This window comes from Mobula birostris, chromosome 1, assembly GCF_030028105.1.
Source record: "Mobula birostris isolate sMobBir1 chromosome 1, sMobBir1.hap1, whole genome shotgun sequence".
NCBI classification, from domain to species: domain Eukaryota; kingdom Metazoa; phylum Chordata; class Chondrichthyes; order Myliobatiformes; family Myliobatidae; genus Mobula; species Mobula birostris.
In genome coordinates this window covers 180,348,630-180,368,589 of record NC_092370.1, presented here as the reverse complement: position 1 = coordinate 180,368,589, position 19,960 = coordinate 180,348,630, and the positions used below count along the sequence as shown (strand labels likewise).

Sequence of the window (19,960 nt, the reverse complement as noted above, 5' to 3'; positions counted from 1 at the left end):
CAGAACTCCGGTTTTCAGCTGCTATGTTTGACTGATCCAGCCTACGGACTCAACATTTTCATTTAATGCTTCACAAACTCACTGGCTATGGAAAAAAAAAACGTCCCGAGATCGGAAAAGGAACATTATAATTCTACATTTTTAACATCCACAAGGTATATAGTTTTTAAATTTTCTCCTCGTATCCGTCGACTGCTTATTACCATGGACGTTTGCTAGCGCGTCTCCAAGGCTACTGCGTGATTGACCAATGATAGCGCTGTTTGCTTTTTAGTGCTTGAGGTTAGCTGCGATTTTGTAGCCAATCAGAAGTTGTGTTGCTGTTGTCCCGTGGAAGATTCGGTCTTCCGCGGCGGGAAAGTTTTGAGCCGAAGCCGGGCCTGTGTTGGTTTGATAGATTCAGACGGTGTTAGGTTCGCTGCTGGGATGATCCTTAGTAAGGCGGAGTATGCTGAGATAGCCAAGTATCTGGAACGGCTGCGGCCCAACAGGCAGAGCTTGAAAATGTTGACGAAACAGTTCCCCAGGTAAGAGGTAGAGACAAGTAACATAACTGAAAGCTCGGAGAAAAGGGCTTAGAATTCTCATAGATGCATCACATTGCAACGGGGTGTCTATGAGTACGATCAGTTTCTACACACAGCAAACTACATTACAGGTTGAGTACCCCTTATCCGAAATGCTTTGGGCTGGAGGTATTTCGGATTTTGGAATGTAGTATAGACAGCGTGGGATCACCATAATTTCCGACTTTGAATTTACATGCTACTGGTCAACAATCTTTGTCTTACTCTTTTTCATGTATTGCTGTAGCTGTTCATTTGTATTGGGTTTACAGCAGTGACGACCTTGGCCCTCATTCCACATTTCTCTGCTGCTTTGTGATCAGCAGATTCTTTATCACCACAAATCTTTAAAACAATGCCATGCCTTAAATTTTTGCAACAGGTCTGCTAAATATTCACAATCACTCTCAATTTTCAGTTTGTTGTGATAGATCTTTACTTGTTTCATGATCAGCGTACCAGTAAGTGGCATGTGTTCACCTGGATGCTGATGAACCCACTTTTTCAAGATATGATTGAGATCTTCATTCTTTTGCTTTATGAAATGTTTTTCTATTTTTCATTAACTTCCATTCAATACGTATGTGAGGTCACTTCTCAGAACTGTCTGGTGCGCAGAGAACTGTGCATCGCTTTGAAAGTTTCCTGGTGCCTTGTGGAATTTTTCATTTGTGATGTTATGTCAGTTCTCAAAACATTTCATATAAAGGGTACTCAACCTGTATGAGCAAAGGGGTAACGCACAAAAATACTGGAAGAACTCAGCAATTCAGCTAGCATCTATGGACAGGAGTAAACAGTCAACATTGTGAGCTGAGACCTTTCTTCAGGACTGTAAAGGAAGGAGTCAGAGCCCTTGAAAGAATAAAAGCTAAGCAAATGTAATCCTTTCCCTCCCCCACATTCTTGTTCTGGCTTCTGCTCCCATCCTTTCCAGTCCCGATGAAGGGTCTCAGCCCAAAATGTCACTATTTACTCCTTCAGCATTTTATGCATGCTGCTCAAGAGTTCTAGCATCTACAGAATTTCTGGTGTTTATGATACACATAGAGATGATCTCTTTTAGGTTATTGAGCTGAATTTCTACTTTTCTTCAGTGAAGGAAGAGCGGAATCCTTTAACTTCTCTCTGACAGTTCAGAATTCCATCAGTCCTGCACTGGTAGACTTAGCAGAAGAGAGAAGTAGAAAGGAAATGGAGAAAATCTTAACAGAACAAACAGTTAATGACGAAAAAGTTAGTGAAAGCTAGCACACTAAAGTGCTTGGAAGACACCTCTGGCCCAGGGAATAGGTTTTTTTTTAAAAAAGGAATAATTCACTTGAAATGGAGAAGAAACAATTTTGCCAGGTAGTTGATAGGTGTAACCAGATTGGGGGGGAGGGGTGTAGAATGGAGGAGAGATGGAACCACACAGAGGAGAGGTGAACAAAAGAAGAATAAACATTTGAGGATAAATGACTCCGCGTTTGAGGAGAACACCAGTGGTGTTGTTTTATTCAAATTTTTGTTCCAAGCATGCCATTGTTCCATGCCATTCCACCCTCCCCCCCCCCCCACACTGAATTCTTTCTCTACTATATCAATAACTGCATAAGTTGTGCTTTCTCCACTTGTGGAACAAATCAGCTTAACACTTTTATTACTAATGTAACTCTCGGTTTGGCTAGAGGCTTAATCTAGTGGAAGACAGCCCTCGGCCTGGCCAAACTTAAGAAACCTTGTTTTGGTGGATGTTGCGTGATGTGTCCTCTGTTACAAATCAGTACCCCAAAATAACAAACAGTACACAATATGTGATTAAACTATTTAGCTTTATATGGTTAGTAAAGAAACAAAAACAAGAAAAGGGCCCATTCTCATGAAACAGTCTAATGCGCAATGTTGGAGCTCACGGTTCAGTCCACTGGTTTCCCGTCGACCTCCTCCGAGCGTAGTCGACCCTTGGACTCTCGCTCCAAGTCCACTCTGTCCAGCAGTCTACCAACTCTCTCCATTCCCGTCCTCTCTCCTTATCTCTCCCTGACAAAAGATGTGAAATCCCTGCTCCCAGATCCACAAGAAAGAACAATAACCCTCTCACTGGATAGCCGCACATTCCAAAACCCCATTATATCTCGTCATAACCCAAACATTGCTGCTACAGAGAAACCATTACGTTAGCAGTGAAACCTTACAGCGTGTTACACTCTTCCCCCATCAAATTTATTCATGTCCTCATGACATTGAGCTAATTCGCCAACCCTTCCTGCAAAACATAAAGTCCAATCCAGGTGTAAAAGGCAGTAACGTAGCTCCCCAACATGGTAGGGGTCACACTCTGTTCCCCTGGTGCTACGTAGGCCTTCCTATCCGGTGGTCTCCCAATTCTCTGAGACCTCCGTACCCCCTCACCTAACTCTTCAGGTTCAGACACTACTGGGGATACTTCTGGTCTACCTGGCGAGGCCTCCCCCAACCTACCACTCGTGCCCACCTGCAACTCGGACCTCTTGGTCCCGTGGCCAAGCCCCCCCCCCCCCCATTTCATCCCTTGCAGGGTCCCACTGCAAACAACACTGTCCACGTATAGCTCCCTCCCTTCACCTGACTCCGCGGGAGAAGGGCTGGAAGTCTCTTCCTCAATCAATGGGGAGTTAGCAAAAGGCAGCATATACCACTCATCCTCCGAATCAGTATCCCTCACAGGGGTGGGGGCTGGCCTAACCTCTCCTGCTGTGGGTCCTGCAGTTGCCCTGCATTTCTACAGAGTCCTCGTACTAGGTGTAGTCTCCAAGTTGGGCTCTGGGTCTATCTGCACCTCTTGTCCCAGGGGCAGCTGGTGATTCTGGTGGAGAATCTTGACAGGCCCATTCCCATCCTCTGGTTTCACCCAGAAAACTTGTAGGTTTGGCATTTGACTCTCCACCACATAGGGCTTAGCAGCCCAATGGTCCACTAACGTATGTTTCCTAGGTAGCCCCAAATTCCTTATGAGGACAAGGTCTCCTAGCAGGAGTTGGGAGAACATCATCTTTTGATCATACCTCCTCTTATTTCCTTGATTCTGCTTGGCAGCCGCAACCCCAACTAATTCATAAGCCCTTTACAGCTCTCTACTCATGTCAGACACATACTTCAGATAAGTCTTCGGTGGTAAGTCGCCCTCGTCAGTTCCAAAGCAAAGGTCAATGGGTAACCTCGCGCCTTAACATCAGATAGTATGGCGAGTACCTGATAGCTTCATTTCGGGTACAGTTGTAACTGTGGACCAGATGTCAAATGTGTTGACTCCACCTGCTCTTCTTGCTGATCTCCAAGGTCCTGAGCATGTCTAGCAAAGTCCGATTAAACCTCTCAGGCTGGAGGTCACCCTGTGGATGATAGGGCGTGGTCCTCGACTCCAAGCATGTCCAGTAACTCATTGTTGAGTCTGTTCTCGAAATCCCATCCCTGACTATGTATCCGCCTGGGAAGGCCATAATAAATGAAATACTTCTCCCATAACACTTTGGCCACTGTGGACGCCCTCGGGTCCTTGGTAGGAAAAGCCTGTTCATATCTGGGGTGGTAGTCCGTGATGACTGGCATCGGGTTCTATTGACAGGAAATCCATACACACCAGGTCCAGGGACCCTGCATTCTGCAAGTGGGACAAGGGAGCTGCCGGCATAGGCAGTGTCTTCCGTCGTATGCATCAAATGCATGACTTGCGGTATTCTTCGACCTTCGACTTCATTCAGGGCCAGTAAAATCATCATGAAGTGACTTCAGCACATTTCTCCGATACTTCTCCGGCAGAACCAGATGGTAGCGCTGAGGTCGGTCCGGGGGTGATGTGACCCAGTATAGGATATGGTTTCGCAACTCCAACTGAGGTCATTCTCTCAGTAATGGAGGCATCGCTATGTGTTTCGTCTTCTCTGCCTGACCCATGTCTTTTCAACCGCTGACCAAATGATACTGATGCCTGGGTCATCTCGCTGAGCAGCTGCCACTTCCCCAGACCTCAATTCTGGCAGCTGATTTGTCTTCAGAGCAGTCAGGTTACAGTAAACTTGGGGAATGGCGTCATCAGAAGCTCCCAGTTGATCCACAGCTCGATCCTGCCCCTCCTTTCCCTCTGCCTTCATGGTGATGGCAAACTGACAGATGGCTTTTACCCCTGGGGCAGGAACACTTTCCCACTCCTCGTCCCTGTCCAGTCTCTCATGCGCCCGTCGGGACAAAGCATCCGCATCAATGTTCCTGCTTCCTGGCTGATACCTCAGGCTGAAATCATAGGCAGACAACGCTGCCAACCACCGATGGCCTGTGGCATCCAGTTTTGCTGAGGTCAGGATATAAGTTAAGGGGTTGTTGTCTGTTCTCACCTCAAGCTTGGCCCTGTAGAGGTAGTCACTCAGCTTATCCACCACTGCCCATTTCAATGCCAGAAATTTCAACTTGTGCGTGGGATAGTTTTTCGCAGAGGGCGACAGACTCTGGCTGACAGAAGCAACGGGCCTCAACCCGGTGCCCTGATCCTGATACAGGACGCCCCCTAAGCCCTCTCAGCTGGCATCTGTGTGCAGTATATACGGCAATTGGGGATCCGCAAGAGCCAGCACCGACAACTCTGTCAGCGACTGAAAGGCCTCCTCACATTTTTCATCCCACCTTGGTCCAAAGGGCCGACATATTTCTAGCGGCTTATTCTAGGGGAAGACAGCCTTGGCCTGGCCAACCTTAAGAAATCTTGTTTGGGTGGTTGCTGCACGATGTGTCCCCCAATCAGTACCCCAAAATAACAAACATTACACAATATGCGATTAAACAATTTAGCTTTATAATTCTTAATTTGACTATATGGTTAGTAAAGAAACAATAAAAAAAGAAAAGGGACCATTCTCATGAAACAGCCTAACGTGCAACTTTGGAGCTCACGGTTCAGTCCACTGGTTTCCTGTTGACTTCCTCCGAGCATAGCCGACCCTCAGACCCTCGCTCCAAGTCCACTCTGGAGTTGGTGGTCTACCAACTCTCTCCATTCGCGTCTTGTCTCATCTCTCCCCGGCAAAAGAATGCGAAATCCCTGCACTCAGGCACACAAGAAAGAAAAATGTCCCTCTCATTGGATCGCTCCACATTCCAAAGCCCAGTTATCTCTAGTCATAACCCAAACTTTGCTGCGACAGATAAACCATTACATTAGCAGTGAAACCTTACAGCGCATTACACTAACTAACAATCTATTCTCTAATTTATCTGGACTATCTCTGACACTTCTTTTTCTGTAAAGACCGACTAGTCACTGACATCTTCTGCAAACCCACTGACTCCCACAGCTAATCTCATCCTGTTTCCTGAAAGGATACCAATATTTTTTCCCCAATTCTTTTTCTCAGTTCTGCATCTGTTCTCAAGATTTTGACTTCTGAAATGTCCTGCTTCCTCTTTATACATGGCTTCTCTGCCACAAATGATGGAACCCTCACATGCGTTTCCTTCATTCCTCACACATCAGTTCTCATCTCACCCCACTTCCCTGGACAGAACTGTGACAGAATTTCCTTGCTTCTACTCTCACCACACCAGCCTCTGCATCCAACATATCGTTCTTTGCTATATCTGTCAGCTACAATATGATCATACCAGTCTGTAACTTCTCTCTCGCCCTCTTTCTGGTGACTCCACTTTCTTCTAGTTGCATGTCATTTTACTCTCCAACGTGAACCTGCTGTCCTCAAACTTTGTCCATTGCTGTGGTGATTATTACAATATCTCATATTCTGCACCGATAACTTCCAACTCAGTGGTGTGAACATTGAATTTTCCAATTTGACATTTTAAGGAAAGGATACGAAAGTGAAGAGACTGACAGTGTCAGATGTGGGTTCACTGAAGTACATTAGGAAAAGCAGCTGAACCAAATGATGCTCCAAAATGTTAATAGTTATCTCAGACAAATATACACAGTTTGAAGAAACTGGTTATGATGAGGTGTAGGCCCTCTTGATCGGGGTCTACCATGGATGTTGGTTATTCGCTGTCTCTGCAAGCCAGTAAAGTACAATATGAAGAGCCCAAACAGCAGGCTTCTCTCCACACAGCTGATGAATCCAAAGGAACAGCAAAGACTGATGCAGTTGACACCCATGGCATCGCAGGAATTGCCAGTCATCATTGAACTCAATGTAGAGCTGCCTTAGGGACTCCAGCTCTGGATTTTTTCCTCAGGTTTATTCTCGAAACTTTCCCAATGAATGGATACAGCCACAAGGCAGCAGAGGTTTGAGATCAGAATTTCCTTCTCCAGATGGGCTGCCACCTACAGCTGACAAGGCCCATCTGCCTGATGAGGAGACCTGCCTAGGTATGCATGGGAACAATGGGAATCCGTATATTAGAACATAAAAATAGAAGCCGAAATAAATCATTTGATCCCTTTTGCCTGCTCTACCATTCAAAAAAATTGGAGCTAAATTACTTCCAAGTCATTTTTTCCACTTACCCCCTACCTCTTGATTCTATTAATATTCAAAATTCTAATAATCTGTTATAAATATCCTCATCCCTCTTGAGAGATTTGTAATTCTTTGGGTGAAGAAGTTTGTTCTCATTTCTATCCTGAATGGCTGATACTTTATTTTGAGACTGTGGCACCTGGTTTTAGACAATCTAGGCAAGGTAAGCATCATCCCTGTTTATGTTGAGCCTTGTGCAAATGTTGTATGTTATAATGAGATCACCTCTTGTTTTCTGAACCCAAGAGTGTAGGCTAAGTCTGTTTAATCTCTTAGGCTCTCAGGAACATGGAATAAGCATAAATAAAGCATTTGGGCCCAGAGCCTATTCCTTGTGAGGCAAACTATTCAACCCCTCACCTGTCCCTCTCCATCCTAAAAATAAATATAGTGAACTTCTGTTGCCGTCCCTCTGTCACCTGCATATCCTTCCTAAGGCAGGGACCAAAACTGCACACAATATATCTGGTGTATGTTCAGTAAGAAATTTTTGCTCTTGTAAAGCAAGTCACACAGATGGGCAACAAAAACAGTAAACCTATCACTAAATAGATGGAAGAAGTCGAAAGGTGGAAAGAATCTATCAAACACTTTAAAAAAAAAACTTTGAGCCAATGAATGGAAAGCAAATAAGATAGCAGTGGGAAAAAGGTAACAATGTAAAAAGGAGGAAGACAAAATAGAACAAATGAGAGATGTCAAATAGAATGAAGAGACCATGCTGGATAAAAATAGGTCACTTCTCTGTTTGTAGAATTTGGCCAGTGAAAATAGCCCAGTTATGCCACATAATAAAATACGTAGCTGTAGAAGTGACAAGATATATATGGAAATTAAATCAGTCACTATTTACTTAGCAGAATCAGGTTTAATATCACTAGCATATGTTGGAAAATCGTTATGCTTCGCTCAGCAGTACGTTAAAAAAACTAAATTACTGTGTGTTTGTGTATGTATGTGTGTGTGTGTGTATATATATATATATATACACACACACACAAAATAAGTGGTACAAAAAGAGAGGAAGAATAGTGGTGTTCATGGGTTCACTGTCCATGCAGAGGGGAAGAAGCTGTTCCTGAAACATTGAGTGTGTGTCTTCAGACTCCTGTACCACCTTGATGGTGGCAGTGAGAGGAGGGCATGTCCTGGGTATTAGGGTCTTTAATGATGGATGCTGCCTTTTCCAAACATTGTGTTTTGAAGGTGTTCTCGATGCTGGGGAGGCTAGTGCCTATGATGGAGCTGGCTGAGTTTACAACTTTCTGCAGCTTTTTCTGATCTTGTGCCATGGCCCCTCCATACCAGACAGTGATGCAACCAGTAAGAATGCTCTCCACAGTACATTTGTCGAAATCTGTGAGTGTCATTGGTGACATACTAAGTCTCCTCAAACTCCTAATGAATTATAACCGTTGTTGTGCCTTCTTTCTAATTCATCAATATGCTGGGCCTAGGTTAGATCTTCAGAGATACTGACATATCAACATCTTCAGAGATGTTGATTATGGAGTTTAGCTCCTCAAGTGCCTGCCTGACGTTGGTCTGTGGTGGAATGTGCACTGCTACCAAGATGATGGCGGAAAACTCTCCAGGTGAAAAAAAGGATGATGTTTAACTGCTAGGTGTTCCAGATCGGGCGCGCAGGGTTGAGACCAAATCGTCAAGTCTGTGAACCATGTTCATCATAAACATACTCCAACTCCTCTGACTTTAAAAGAGTGAGCAGTCCTGTCTTTGCAGAGAATGGTGAAGTCATCGAGTTGCAGTGCTGTGTCCGAAGTGGTGAGGGATAGCCATATTTCTGTGAAGCAAAGTGGACAGCAGCACAGAATTCATTGTGAAAAGCTGTTTCTCCCCCCTCCTGCCATCAATTTAAAGTACAAGTTGGAAGAATGCTACATCTGCTTCACATTAGACATACACAATTAAAACTGAGTGGATAAACTGAACTAGAATTTCAAGTATTGTATATCCAGTAGCATTTAAATCCACAGTGATGAAGTGTTTTGAGAGGTTGGTGATGAAACATATCAACTCCTGCCTGAAAAGTGACTTGAATCCACTCTACAATTTGCCTACTGGCACAACAGGTCCACAGCGAATGCCATAACATTGGCTCTTCACTCAACCCTGGAACAGCTGGATAGCAAAGATGCATACATCAGTATAGTTGTTGTAGACTGTAGATCATCATTCAATACTATCATTCCCTCAAAACTAATCAGTAAGCTTCAAGATCTCGGCCTGATTTTCTCTGTGCAGTTGGGTCCTCGACTTCTTCACTTGCAGACCCCAGCCAATTTGGATTGGCAACAACATCTCCTCCACAATCGCCCATCAGGACAGATGCAGCTCAAGATTATGTGCTGAACCCGCTGCTCTATTCGCTTTACGTTGATGACTGTATGGCTTAGCATAGTGCCAATGCCATATTTAAGTTTGCTGATGGCACCACAGTTGTAGGCTGAATCAAAGGTAGTTACAAATCAGCATATGGGAGGAAGATTGAAAATCTGGCTGAGTGGTGCCGCAACAACCACCCTCTTACTCAATATCAGCAATGATCAGCTGCCTGGTCTTGACTTCAGAAAGAGGAAACCAGAGGTCCATGGTAGGAGACTAGAGGTGGAAAGGAACAGCAACTTTAAATTCCTTGGTGTTATTATTTTGAAGGACTTGTCCTGAGCCCAGCACAAAAGTGCAATTACGAGGAAAGCATGGCAGCACTTCTGACTCTCTTAGAAGTTTGTGAAGATTTGGCATGACGTCTAAAACTTTGGCAACCTTCTATAGATGTGTGGTGGAGAGTATATTGACTGGCTACATCACAGTTTGCTATGGAAACACCAATACCTTTAAATGGAAAACCCTACAAAAAATAGTGGATAGGGCCCTGTCCATCTTGGATGAAGCCCTCCCAACTATTGAGCACGTCTACACGAAGCGTTGTCCCAGGAAAGCAGCATCCATGATTAGTGACCCCCATCACCCAGGACATGCACTCTTCTAGCTGCATCAGGACCTGCAGCACCAGGTTCAGGAACAGTTAGTACCCCTCAGCCATCAGGCTCTTCAACCAGAGAGGATAATTTCACTCAACTTCACTCGCTCCATCACTGAACTGTTCCCACAAACTTTCAACGACTCTTCATCTTGTGTTCTTGATATTTATTGCTTATTTATTATTATATAATTATTTCTTTATTTTCTTTCTTGTTGTATTTGCAGTTTGTTGTCTTTTGCACATTAGTTGTCTGCCCTGTTGATTTGATCTTTCATTGATTCTTTTATGGTTGTTGGATTCATTGAGTATGCCTGCAATTAAATGAATCTCAGGCTTCTATATGGTGACATATATGTACTTTGATAATGAAATTGCTTTGAACTTTATATTACAAAATTGTGAAGAACTTCAATAACCAATCTGGACTCGTGCACTAACACTTATACATTCATTGTTTGCTTTTAAAACCAGAGAGCTAGAGTTGTATTTGTTCTGTTTAGTACTTTTTCAGTGTGAAGAAGACTAGCCAAAAATAAAACTTCAAATCTTTTTTTCAGATTTATATACTTTTATACCAAAGTAATGTGTGTCTGGATTGTAGTTGGACAACACAATAGGAGGTCTCAGGTTCAGATTCACTTACTATCACGTGTACAATAAAACACGCAACGAAATGTTTCGTTTATGTTAACAACCAACGCAACCTAAGGATATGCTGAGAGCAGCCCACAAGTGTCAACACACGTTCTGGTGTCAACATAGCAAGCCCACAATGTTCAGCAAATCAACAGCAACAGAATAAGTCCCTTGACTCTCTCTTCCACCAGCAGATTCACACAGGCAGGCCTCCAACCCCAGGAAAGGCCGCCACCAGGCCTTGCACCTCCAGTCTCACAGATGTTGAGCCAGTTACTTCCAGACCCACCAGTTTGGGTCAATTCACCAACCTGGCTGAGGGAGAGGGGTCATCCCGGCTCATACTGGAAAACTCACAGATGTCAGGCTTCTTGACTTAAAGAAGACACATCGACCCAGGTGCTTTGAACATAGGGCCTCAACTTCTGGACTCACCAACTTAGGTCTTTGACCTTTGGCATTGAGCTGGGGACTCGCTGATCACATGACTTAGAAATCCAGGCATTGAACTCAGGACTTGCATGAACCTCCAACTCTGGGACTCAGCAACCTGAGGAGTCACCAGTCTTCATCCAATGGGCCCGCTGATCTGGCATCTGTCCATGGAATCACTGGCCTTCTACCATGGAGCACTCCGACCTGTACTCTAGCTCATGCCCTTGTCTTTTCATTTACTGACCCTGATCCTTTAACCTCTAATTCCCTTCGTCCATGTCCCTAAAACCTAGGTTTGAGTCAGTCCTGACGAAGGGTTCTGGCCCGAAACGTTAAGTGATCATTTCCACGGATGCTGCCCGACCTGCTGAGTTCCTCCAGCGTGTTGTGAGTGTTCCCTAAAACCTAACTCCCCATGCTCCAAAACCATATCTACAAACCTAAAAAAAAACTACTGTTTGAGCCACAGACTAGACGGACAACAACAGGAATTCTGCAGATGCTGGAAATTCAAGCAACACACATCAAAGTTGCTGGTGAACACAGCAGCAACTTTGATGTGTGACTAGACGGACAATGCAGCTCAGCACTATCTTGATGGTTCCTGTACTGGTGTTTCGAAAAGGCTTTCCATCAGTTGTAGAGATGTACAGCACAGAAACGGGTCCTTGGGCTCTTGTGTCCACTCCCAACCTTTTACCTTTCCCCCCCATTGTGCCAAGATTCAGTGAAAAGTGTGTTTTGCACACTGTTTATGCAGATTATATCATTGCACAGCACATTGAGCTAGAAGAAAGTAAAACAATAACAATGCTAAATAATGTGTAAAAGCTACCAAAAAAGTGCAGTGCAGGTAAACGAAAAGTGCAAGATCATTATAAAGTAGATTGTGAGGCAAACAGTTCATCTGATCATGCAAGAAGTCCATTCAAGAGTCTGATAATGGTGGTATAGAAACTGTCCCTGAGCCTGGTGGTACATGCTTTCAGACTTTAGTATCTACCCGATGGGAGAAGAGAGTATGTCTGGGGTGGGTGGGGTCTTTGATTATGCTGGCTGTTTTACTGAGGCAATGAGAAATATAGACAGAGTCCATAAAGGGGAGGTTGATCCTCATGGCAGTTAACTCCTCCTTCTTAATACTGACTTTTACCTCTCCATGAAATCACTGTCTTCCATATTCACCTTAGTCAATACTGATGGTAAGGTCATTTAGGACCTTCCCATATAGTCTAATTTTACTCCTAGATTAACTGTTTGGTATTCAAGGGAACCACTCTTTCCCTGGGTAACCTCTTTCTCCTGATATACCTACAGAATTTATTGGGATTCTCCTTACTGTAGGTTATCAAGAATATTTCATGGCTCATTTTTGCTGTACAAAATCGTGTACATTGCCGCCTTTTTTATGTTCTCCCCTGTAAGCAGATTCTTCAAAAGACTTTCTGGAATCCATTTTCCTTTTCTTGTCATATGTTTCCCATTTCATGATCATATCTGAAGAAGATGGTGCCAGCAAACAATGCTACCGTGGGCAGCATTGTGTAGATGGCCCATGAAACTTTTCCTTTCACTTCTTTTACTTGTTTTTCTTTTAAATGTGGTTCTGGTATTGTTGGAGCCTGTGATCGTGTTTTTGAGCTGACTGAGCAAACTGGTGTTTTGCTGTCTCTGAGAAGGTTCCAGGATGCAAGCGGCCTCAAGGCCAAGAAGCGAGCCCATGATCGAATCCATTTCTTGCCAATCTCACTGATAAAAGCATCACAGAAAATTGAAAACATCAAGGCAGTTGCGTAAGGTGAACAAGTGTTCAGTGCAGTCTACTAGCTTCTCGCTTGCTGCTGCCAGAGGAAGATGTCTGTGTGTGACGATCTATCTCTTTCCCTCGATGCTGTCTGAGGATTTTACCAAAGTTCTGGGCCTGTCCTTTGGAGTTTGGTTTGTAGTTCCTGGTTGCTCTTTTTTCTGTTGCTATTTTGAGCGACTTTGAATCAGGGCAGCAAGCAGATAATGAACACTGAGCTGAACTGAATATAGATGCTTTCGATTTTGTGTTTTCTGCGTTTTTGCTTGTTCTCTCTTGTTGCCATTTGCGCGATTTGTGGGTTTTTTTGCGGATGAGGGAGGGGTGATGCTTTTTTTTCTTTGAAGAGGGTCCAAGCTTTTCATTGTTTCTTGGCTGTCTGTGGAGGAGGCGAATTTCAGGGTTGTATACTGCATGCATACTTTGGTAATAATGCACTTTGAATCCTTTGGATTTTAAACATCCTTTGTCATCCAAGGTTCCCTAATTGTGCCAGCTTTGCCTTTCACTCTTACCAGAATGCACTGGTAGTAAACTCTTACTAATTCACTTCTTAAAAAATCTCCCACAGAGAGTAATCCTGACATCATGACCCTTGGTGCTTTTTAACCTGCTGCCTAATTTTCTGAACTCACTTTGCAGGACATCATTCATCTTTCCAACTGCAAAATTTTCCTTTTCAATATGCATCCTCACATTTAAAGCTAATAATGATTTTCATAATCCTTTCAAACAGAGTACTCAGGATAACAACTGCATATTATTTTGTGGGGAAAACACACATTTTTGCTTCTGATCTTAAATCTGAATCAAGTTATTATCAACCTTCATAGCAGTGAAAGCCAATTTTCCTAATTTACTAATCAAATCTTTTATTCTTAATACTTAATCCCTCTGCAACTTTCCCTAGGAACAATCTTACTTTCCTCACCATATATGTGAAGTTCTTCTTCATCCAAAATCCTTATGAATTGTTGTGCACTGTCAACTTGAAATGATGCCCAATTGTCGATCTATTGCTTGGAAGGAAATGAAGCCTTTAAAGAGAGAGCAGTTGTGATTTCTCTGACACTGAGTCTGGTGCTGTGGCTGAGAAGAGCAGAGAGCTGAAGAGGAGTGCATTGTTGATAAATTCTTTAGTCAGAGGAACAGAGATGAGGTTCTGTGGGCGTGATAAAGAACCCGGCTGGTATGTTTGCTCCCTGGTGCCAGGATCGAGGATGTCTCAGATTGCGTACATGGCATTCTTAAGGGTGTGGGTGAGCAGCTGGAAGTCTTGGTACATATTGGCACTGATGACATAGGTAGACAAGGTAAGGGGGTGCTGAAGAGTGATTGTAGGGAGCTAGATAGAAAGCTGAGAAACAAGATCTCCAGGGCAGTAATCTCTGGATTACTGCCTGTGCCATGTGCCATGAGAATAGGATGACTTGGCAGATGAATGCGTGGCTGGGCAACTGATGCAGGGGGCAGGGGTTCAGATTTATGGATCATTTGGATGTCTTCTGGGGAAGGTATTGCCAATGCAAAAAGGATGGGTTACACCTGAACCCAGAGGGGTCCAATATCCTTTCAGGCAGGTTGGCTGAGTTGCTCAGGTGGGATTAAGTTTATTTGGCAGGGGGCTGGGAACTGGAGTGATAGTGCTGAAGATGAAATAGTTGGTTTACAAACAGAGGCAATGTGTAGTAAGACTCCTAGCAAGAGAGGCTGATGGCTGGGCAAAATTGCAGCACCAGGATGAGTTGCAATGTAAAAGGTGGACAAAATCACAAAAGGTGAATACAGGCCTAAAGGTGTTGTATTTGAATGCACGCCGTATTCGGAATAAGATTGATGAACTTGTAATAAGATTGGCATGTTCGATGTTGTAGGCATCAGTGAATCATGGCTGAAAAATGTAATAGCTGGGAGTTTAATGTCCAAGGATACGCATTGTATCAAAAGGATAGGCAGGAAAGCAGAGGGGGTGCCATGGCTCTGTTGGTAAAAATGAAATTAAATCTTTAGAAAGAGGTGACATAGGGTCAAAAAGTGTTGAATCGTTGTGAATAGAGCTAAGGAACTGCAAGGGTAAAAAGACCCTGATGGGAGTTGTATACAAACCCCCAAACAGTAGTAAGAATGTGATTTACAAGATACAATAGGAAATAGTAAATGCATGCCAAAAGAGTAATGTTACAGTAGTCACGGGGGATTTCAATATGCAGGTAGATTGGGAAAATCAAGTTGGTGCGGGATTTCAAGAGAGAGAATTTCTAGGATGCCTATGTGATGGCTTGTTAGAGCAGCTCGTGGTTGACACCACTTAGGGATCAGCTATTCTGGATTGACTATTGTGCAATGAAGAGGAATTGATTAGACAGCTTAAGATAAAAGAATCCTATCCTGAAAATTCGAAGACCTGATAGAACCGAAACGGTAGATCCTTGTGAAATTAATAAGGTATTTATGGATTTCTACTCTAACCTTTCTAAACCTGAATTTTCAGACAATATTACTTCTATGAATAGATTTTTGCAAGAATTGAATATACAGGTGTCCCCGGCTTTTCGAACGTTCGTTTTACGAAACCTCACTGTTACGAAAGACCTACATTAGTTCCCTGTTTTTGCTAACAGAAGGTGTTTTCACTGATATGAAAAAAATCAGTGTGCAATAAAAAATTAGTGCGCGAAAAAATCAGTGTGTGATAAAGGCAGCGTGTGCTCCGAGCAGCTACTCTCCCCCGGATTCGGAACGGCGTTCTCGCCGGCATTGCTTAAACAAGTGCCTGTGAGCAGCCGTTTGCAAGATGAGTTCTAAGGTATCGGCAAAGCCTAAAAGAGCTCGTAAGGGTGTTACACAGCATAAAACTAGACGTAATTAAGCGTTTCGATCATGGTGAACGAATTAAGGACAACGTGAGTTTGGCTTGTGGAAGCTGATGAAGATAATGTTGAAGAGGTTTTGGCATCTCATGACCAAGAACTGATAGATGAAGAGCTGATGCAGTTGGAAGAGGAAAGGATAACAATCGAAACCGAATGCAGTAGCAAACTGAACGTGAAGCAACTGTGTGAGATTTTCGCTGCAATGATAAAGTACGACTTTAATTTTGAAAGGGTATGTAGGTTTGGGGGATATTTGCAGGATGGTTTGAGTCCTTACAAAGAACTGTATGATAGAAAAATGCGCGAGGCTCAGCAGTCAAGCAAGCCTTCCACATCAGCCACAGCAGACAACGAACCTCGACCTTCGACATCGAGGCGGGCAGTCATAGGAGAAGATGACCTGCCTGCCCTAATGGAAACAGATGACGACGAGATGACACCCCAGTGTCCCACCACCCCAACCCCCAGGCCGTGGACAGATACCGATTCGCGGAGAATGCAGCGGTAGCCGGGAGGCCCACAGCACATCTTTAAGAAAAAAGCCGAAATAAACATGCTAATTAATTAGGTGCCGACTGACACATAATTGTCAGCCCAGATCAGAGGCGATGCAATCTGCAATCCCTTCTGATCTGGGCCGACAGTTACGTGCCAGGCGGCACCTAATTAATTAGCATGTTTATTTTGGCTTTCTTCTTAAAGACGTGCTGTGTGCCTCCCGACTACCGCTGCACCGCTGCGTTCTTCGTGGATCGGTATCGGTTCACTGCCTGGAGGATAGGGACCACTGCACCACCCAAACTCCAACGACTCAGTCTAACACACCATCATCAGTGTGCTCGGCAAGCTGTCTCCCGATTCCCGTAAGTGATACTACACTGTACATACATTATTTCTACTTTATATAGGCTGTGTATTTTTACGTGTTATTTGGTATGATTTGGCAGCTTCATAGCTTAAAGGTTACTGGAGAGAGTGTTTTTGCCAACAGCGCTTGCGTGAGATTTTCTGCCAAGAGCACTTGCGCCGTGTTTTTACCGACGGCGCTTGTGTCAGATTTTTGCTACAGACAACAGTGCAGGTAATGATTGTGGAAAAGTATTTCTACTTTATATAGGCTCTGTACTTATAATATCATTCCTGCTCTTACTATATGTTACTGTTATTTTAGGTTTTATGTGTTATTTGGCATGATTTGGTTGGTTATTTTTGGGGTCTGCAAACGCTCACAAAATTTTCCCATATAAATAAATGGTAATTGCTTCTTCGCTTTACGACATTCTGGCTTACAAACCGTTTCATAGGAACGCTCTACCTTCAGATGGCGGGGGAAACCTGTACCTAAAATTTCTATGCAAGATATGAACACATTAGACATGCCTTTTAAATAAGAGGAAATAGCAAGGGCTATATCCTCTTCCCAACCAGGTAAGGCTCCGGGACCGGTTGGATATACAGTGGGATTTTATAAGACTTTCACTGAAATACTTACACCTTATTTATGTCAAGTTTTCACTGATTCTATATCCTCTGGCAATCTCCCGAAAACTTTTTATGAAGCATCAATCTCACTAATTCCTAAAAAAGAAAAAAGATGTATCTGAATGTGCTTCCTATAGGCCAATCTCTTAAGTGAATGTGGATTTTAAAATTCTTTCTAAGATTTTGGCGAATAGACTTGAAAGTATCTTACCTAGTGTTATTTCCAATGATCAAACTGGATTTATTAAAAATAGGTATTCACATTTTAACATTTGAAGATTATTAAATATTATTCACTCCTCTCCATCTAAAGAATCTGAATGTGTTGTTTCTCTTGATGCGGAGAAAGCTTTTGATAGGGTGGAGTGGTTTTACTTATTTGAGGTTCTGGAAAGATTTAATTTTGGTCTCCGATTTAGTTCCTGGATCAAATTAATCTATCAAGCAACTATGGCTGCGGTTATAACTAATAATCAAAAGTCTTCTTACTTTAGATTATACAGAGATATTCGGCAGGGATGTCCTCTTAGCCTTTTATTATTTAACTTGGCTTTAGAACCCCTTGCTATTGCTCTTAGCGATTCCAATACTGTTCAGGGTATTAAGAGAGGGGACAAAGTGTTTGTACACAAGGTTTCATTGTATGCAGATGACCTGTTAGTTTATATTTCAGATCCTAGGAAATCTATTCCTTCTATGCTATCTGCATTTTCTGAATTCAGTAGTTTTTCTGGATATAAATTAAATTTATATAAAAGTGAGTTATTTCCCATTAATAATTACTCGGATCAATATCATCAATTAGCTTTTAGTATTGCTAAAAATTACCTTACTTATCTTGGTATCAAAATTACTAAAAATTAAGGACCTGTATCAATATAATTTTTTCCATTAATTGATTACACCCAACAAATGCTTTCTAAATGGTCACCTATGACGTTATCATTAATAGGTCAAATTAATGCTATTAAAATGATAGTTTTACCAAAATTCTTATATACATTTCAGGCAGTTCCTACCTTTGTTCCTAAGACGTTTTTTGATAGAATAGATTCTATAATCTTATCTTATATTTGGAATAATGAAAATCTTAGATTGAGTAAAACTTTATTACAGAAATTAAAAAAGGATGGTAGTATGGCATTGCCAAATTTTAAAATGTATTATTGGGCAATTAATATTCGATATATTACTTTTTGGACTCATTACTCAGACATACATGAATGTCCTTCATGGTTGGATTTGGAGGAAAACTCGGTGAAGGGGTTCTTTTTGGCCTCTTTACTGGGAGCTCCTCTTCCTTTTTTGTTCTCTAAGATTAGTAGACAAGATTTTAATCCTATTAATAAACACACTTTAAGAATTTGGTTTCAGTTCTGTAGATTTTTTGAGTTAAATAATTTAGTTCTTTCTAGTAACATCCATTTTAATTATTTTTTTAAACCATCAATTTTGGATACGACCTTTTTAATTTGGAAAACCAAGGGAATAACAACTTTTTCAGATTTGTTTTTGCGGGACTGTTTAATGTCTTTTTCTCAGTGAATAAATATGGTTTACCTAATGTATATTTCTTCAGATATTTACAAATTAGGAATTTTTGAAGTGGTTTGCTGCCAAATTACCCTTCTGCTTATCCACCTAATATGACAGATGCTCTTTTTCAGCTTAAACCACTTCAAAAAGGGTTGATAGCTATAATTTATAAACGGATATTGAACTTACGAATGATGTCTAACGATAAAATTAAATGTGCTTGGGAATTGGAAGTTCAAGAGTCATTTTCAGATAGTCAATAGAGTGAAATTCTTCATTTGGTTAATAACTCATCTATTTGTGCCCATCATTCCTTGATACAGTTCAAGGTAGTGCGTCGGGCACATATGTCAAAGGATAAACTAGCACGTGTTTTTTCCAACATCAATCCTATTTGTGACAGATGTAATAATGAGGTGGCCACTTTAACTCATGTGTTTTGGTCTTGTATAAAGCTAGACAATTTTTAGAGAGATGTTTTTAAAACATTATCAAAAGTCTTGGATCTGGACCTACAACCTAATTTACTTCCAGCAATATTTGGGATTACCCCATCAAAACCAGGAAATATTCCTGTTTCTGCTCAACGTATGATAGCCTTTTCAACTTTATTGGCTAGGAGAGCCATCTTACTGAAGTGGAAGGATTCTAATCCACCTACTGTCTTTTATTGGCTTTCCTCCATTAAGTCCTGTTTAAGTTTAGAGAAAATAAGTCGGACATTTGATACATCCTTTAAATTTGAGCAAATCTGGCGACCTTTTGTTCAATATTTTCATTTGATGTGATTTATTACTCTAACAATTTTTTTCGAAGTTTTAGATTTGATCAGAAAGTCTTTCTTTTTTTTGGTCGTATCCTCAGAATGGACTGCCCAGTCCCCCTTTTTTTTGTATAGTGTAGTGGGTTTTTTTTTCTTCATTTAAAACTCAAAGTTTTTTCTTTCCTCTTCATGAACTGATAAGAGGAGAATTAGCTGTTTTCTTTTTTATTGTATATTACATACTAGCTTAACACTATGTTTGATTTTGATAATGTCTATTTCAATCTCTGTATTGTTATTGATATATATTTGAGATAATTCTCCTCTTGTTTGTATTTATGTTCCTTCCAAATCAATCAATAAAAAGATTAAT

At 42.0% G+C, this 19,960-nt stretch overlaps 1 protein-coding gene across 2 annotated transcripts in view; it reads left to right on the top strand.

Annotated features, from left to right (window-relative positions):
* Positions 1-336: 336 nt before the first annotated feature.
* cdin1 (CDAN1 interacting nuclease 1) overlaps positions 337-19,960 on the top strand; it is a 169,913-nt gene continuing 150,289 nt past the window's right edge. For both annotated transcript variants that reach the window (XM_072266971.1, XM_072266974.1), the window contains exon 1: positions 337-527. In XM_072266971.1, coding sequence (XP_072123072.1) covers positions 427-527 — 101 coding nt within the window. In that variant the 5' untranslated portion in view covers positions 337-426. The remainder of the gene's footprint in view (positions 528-19,960) is intronic.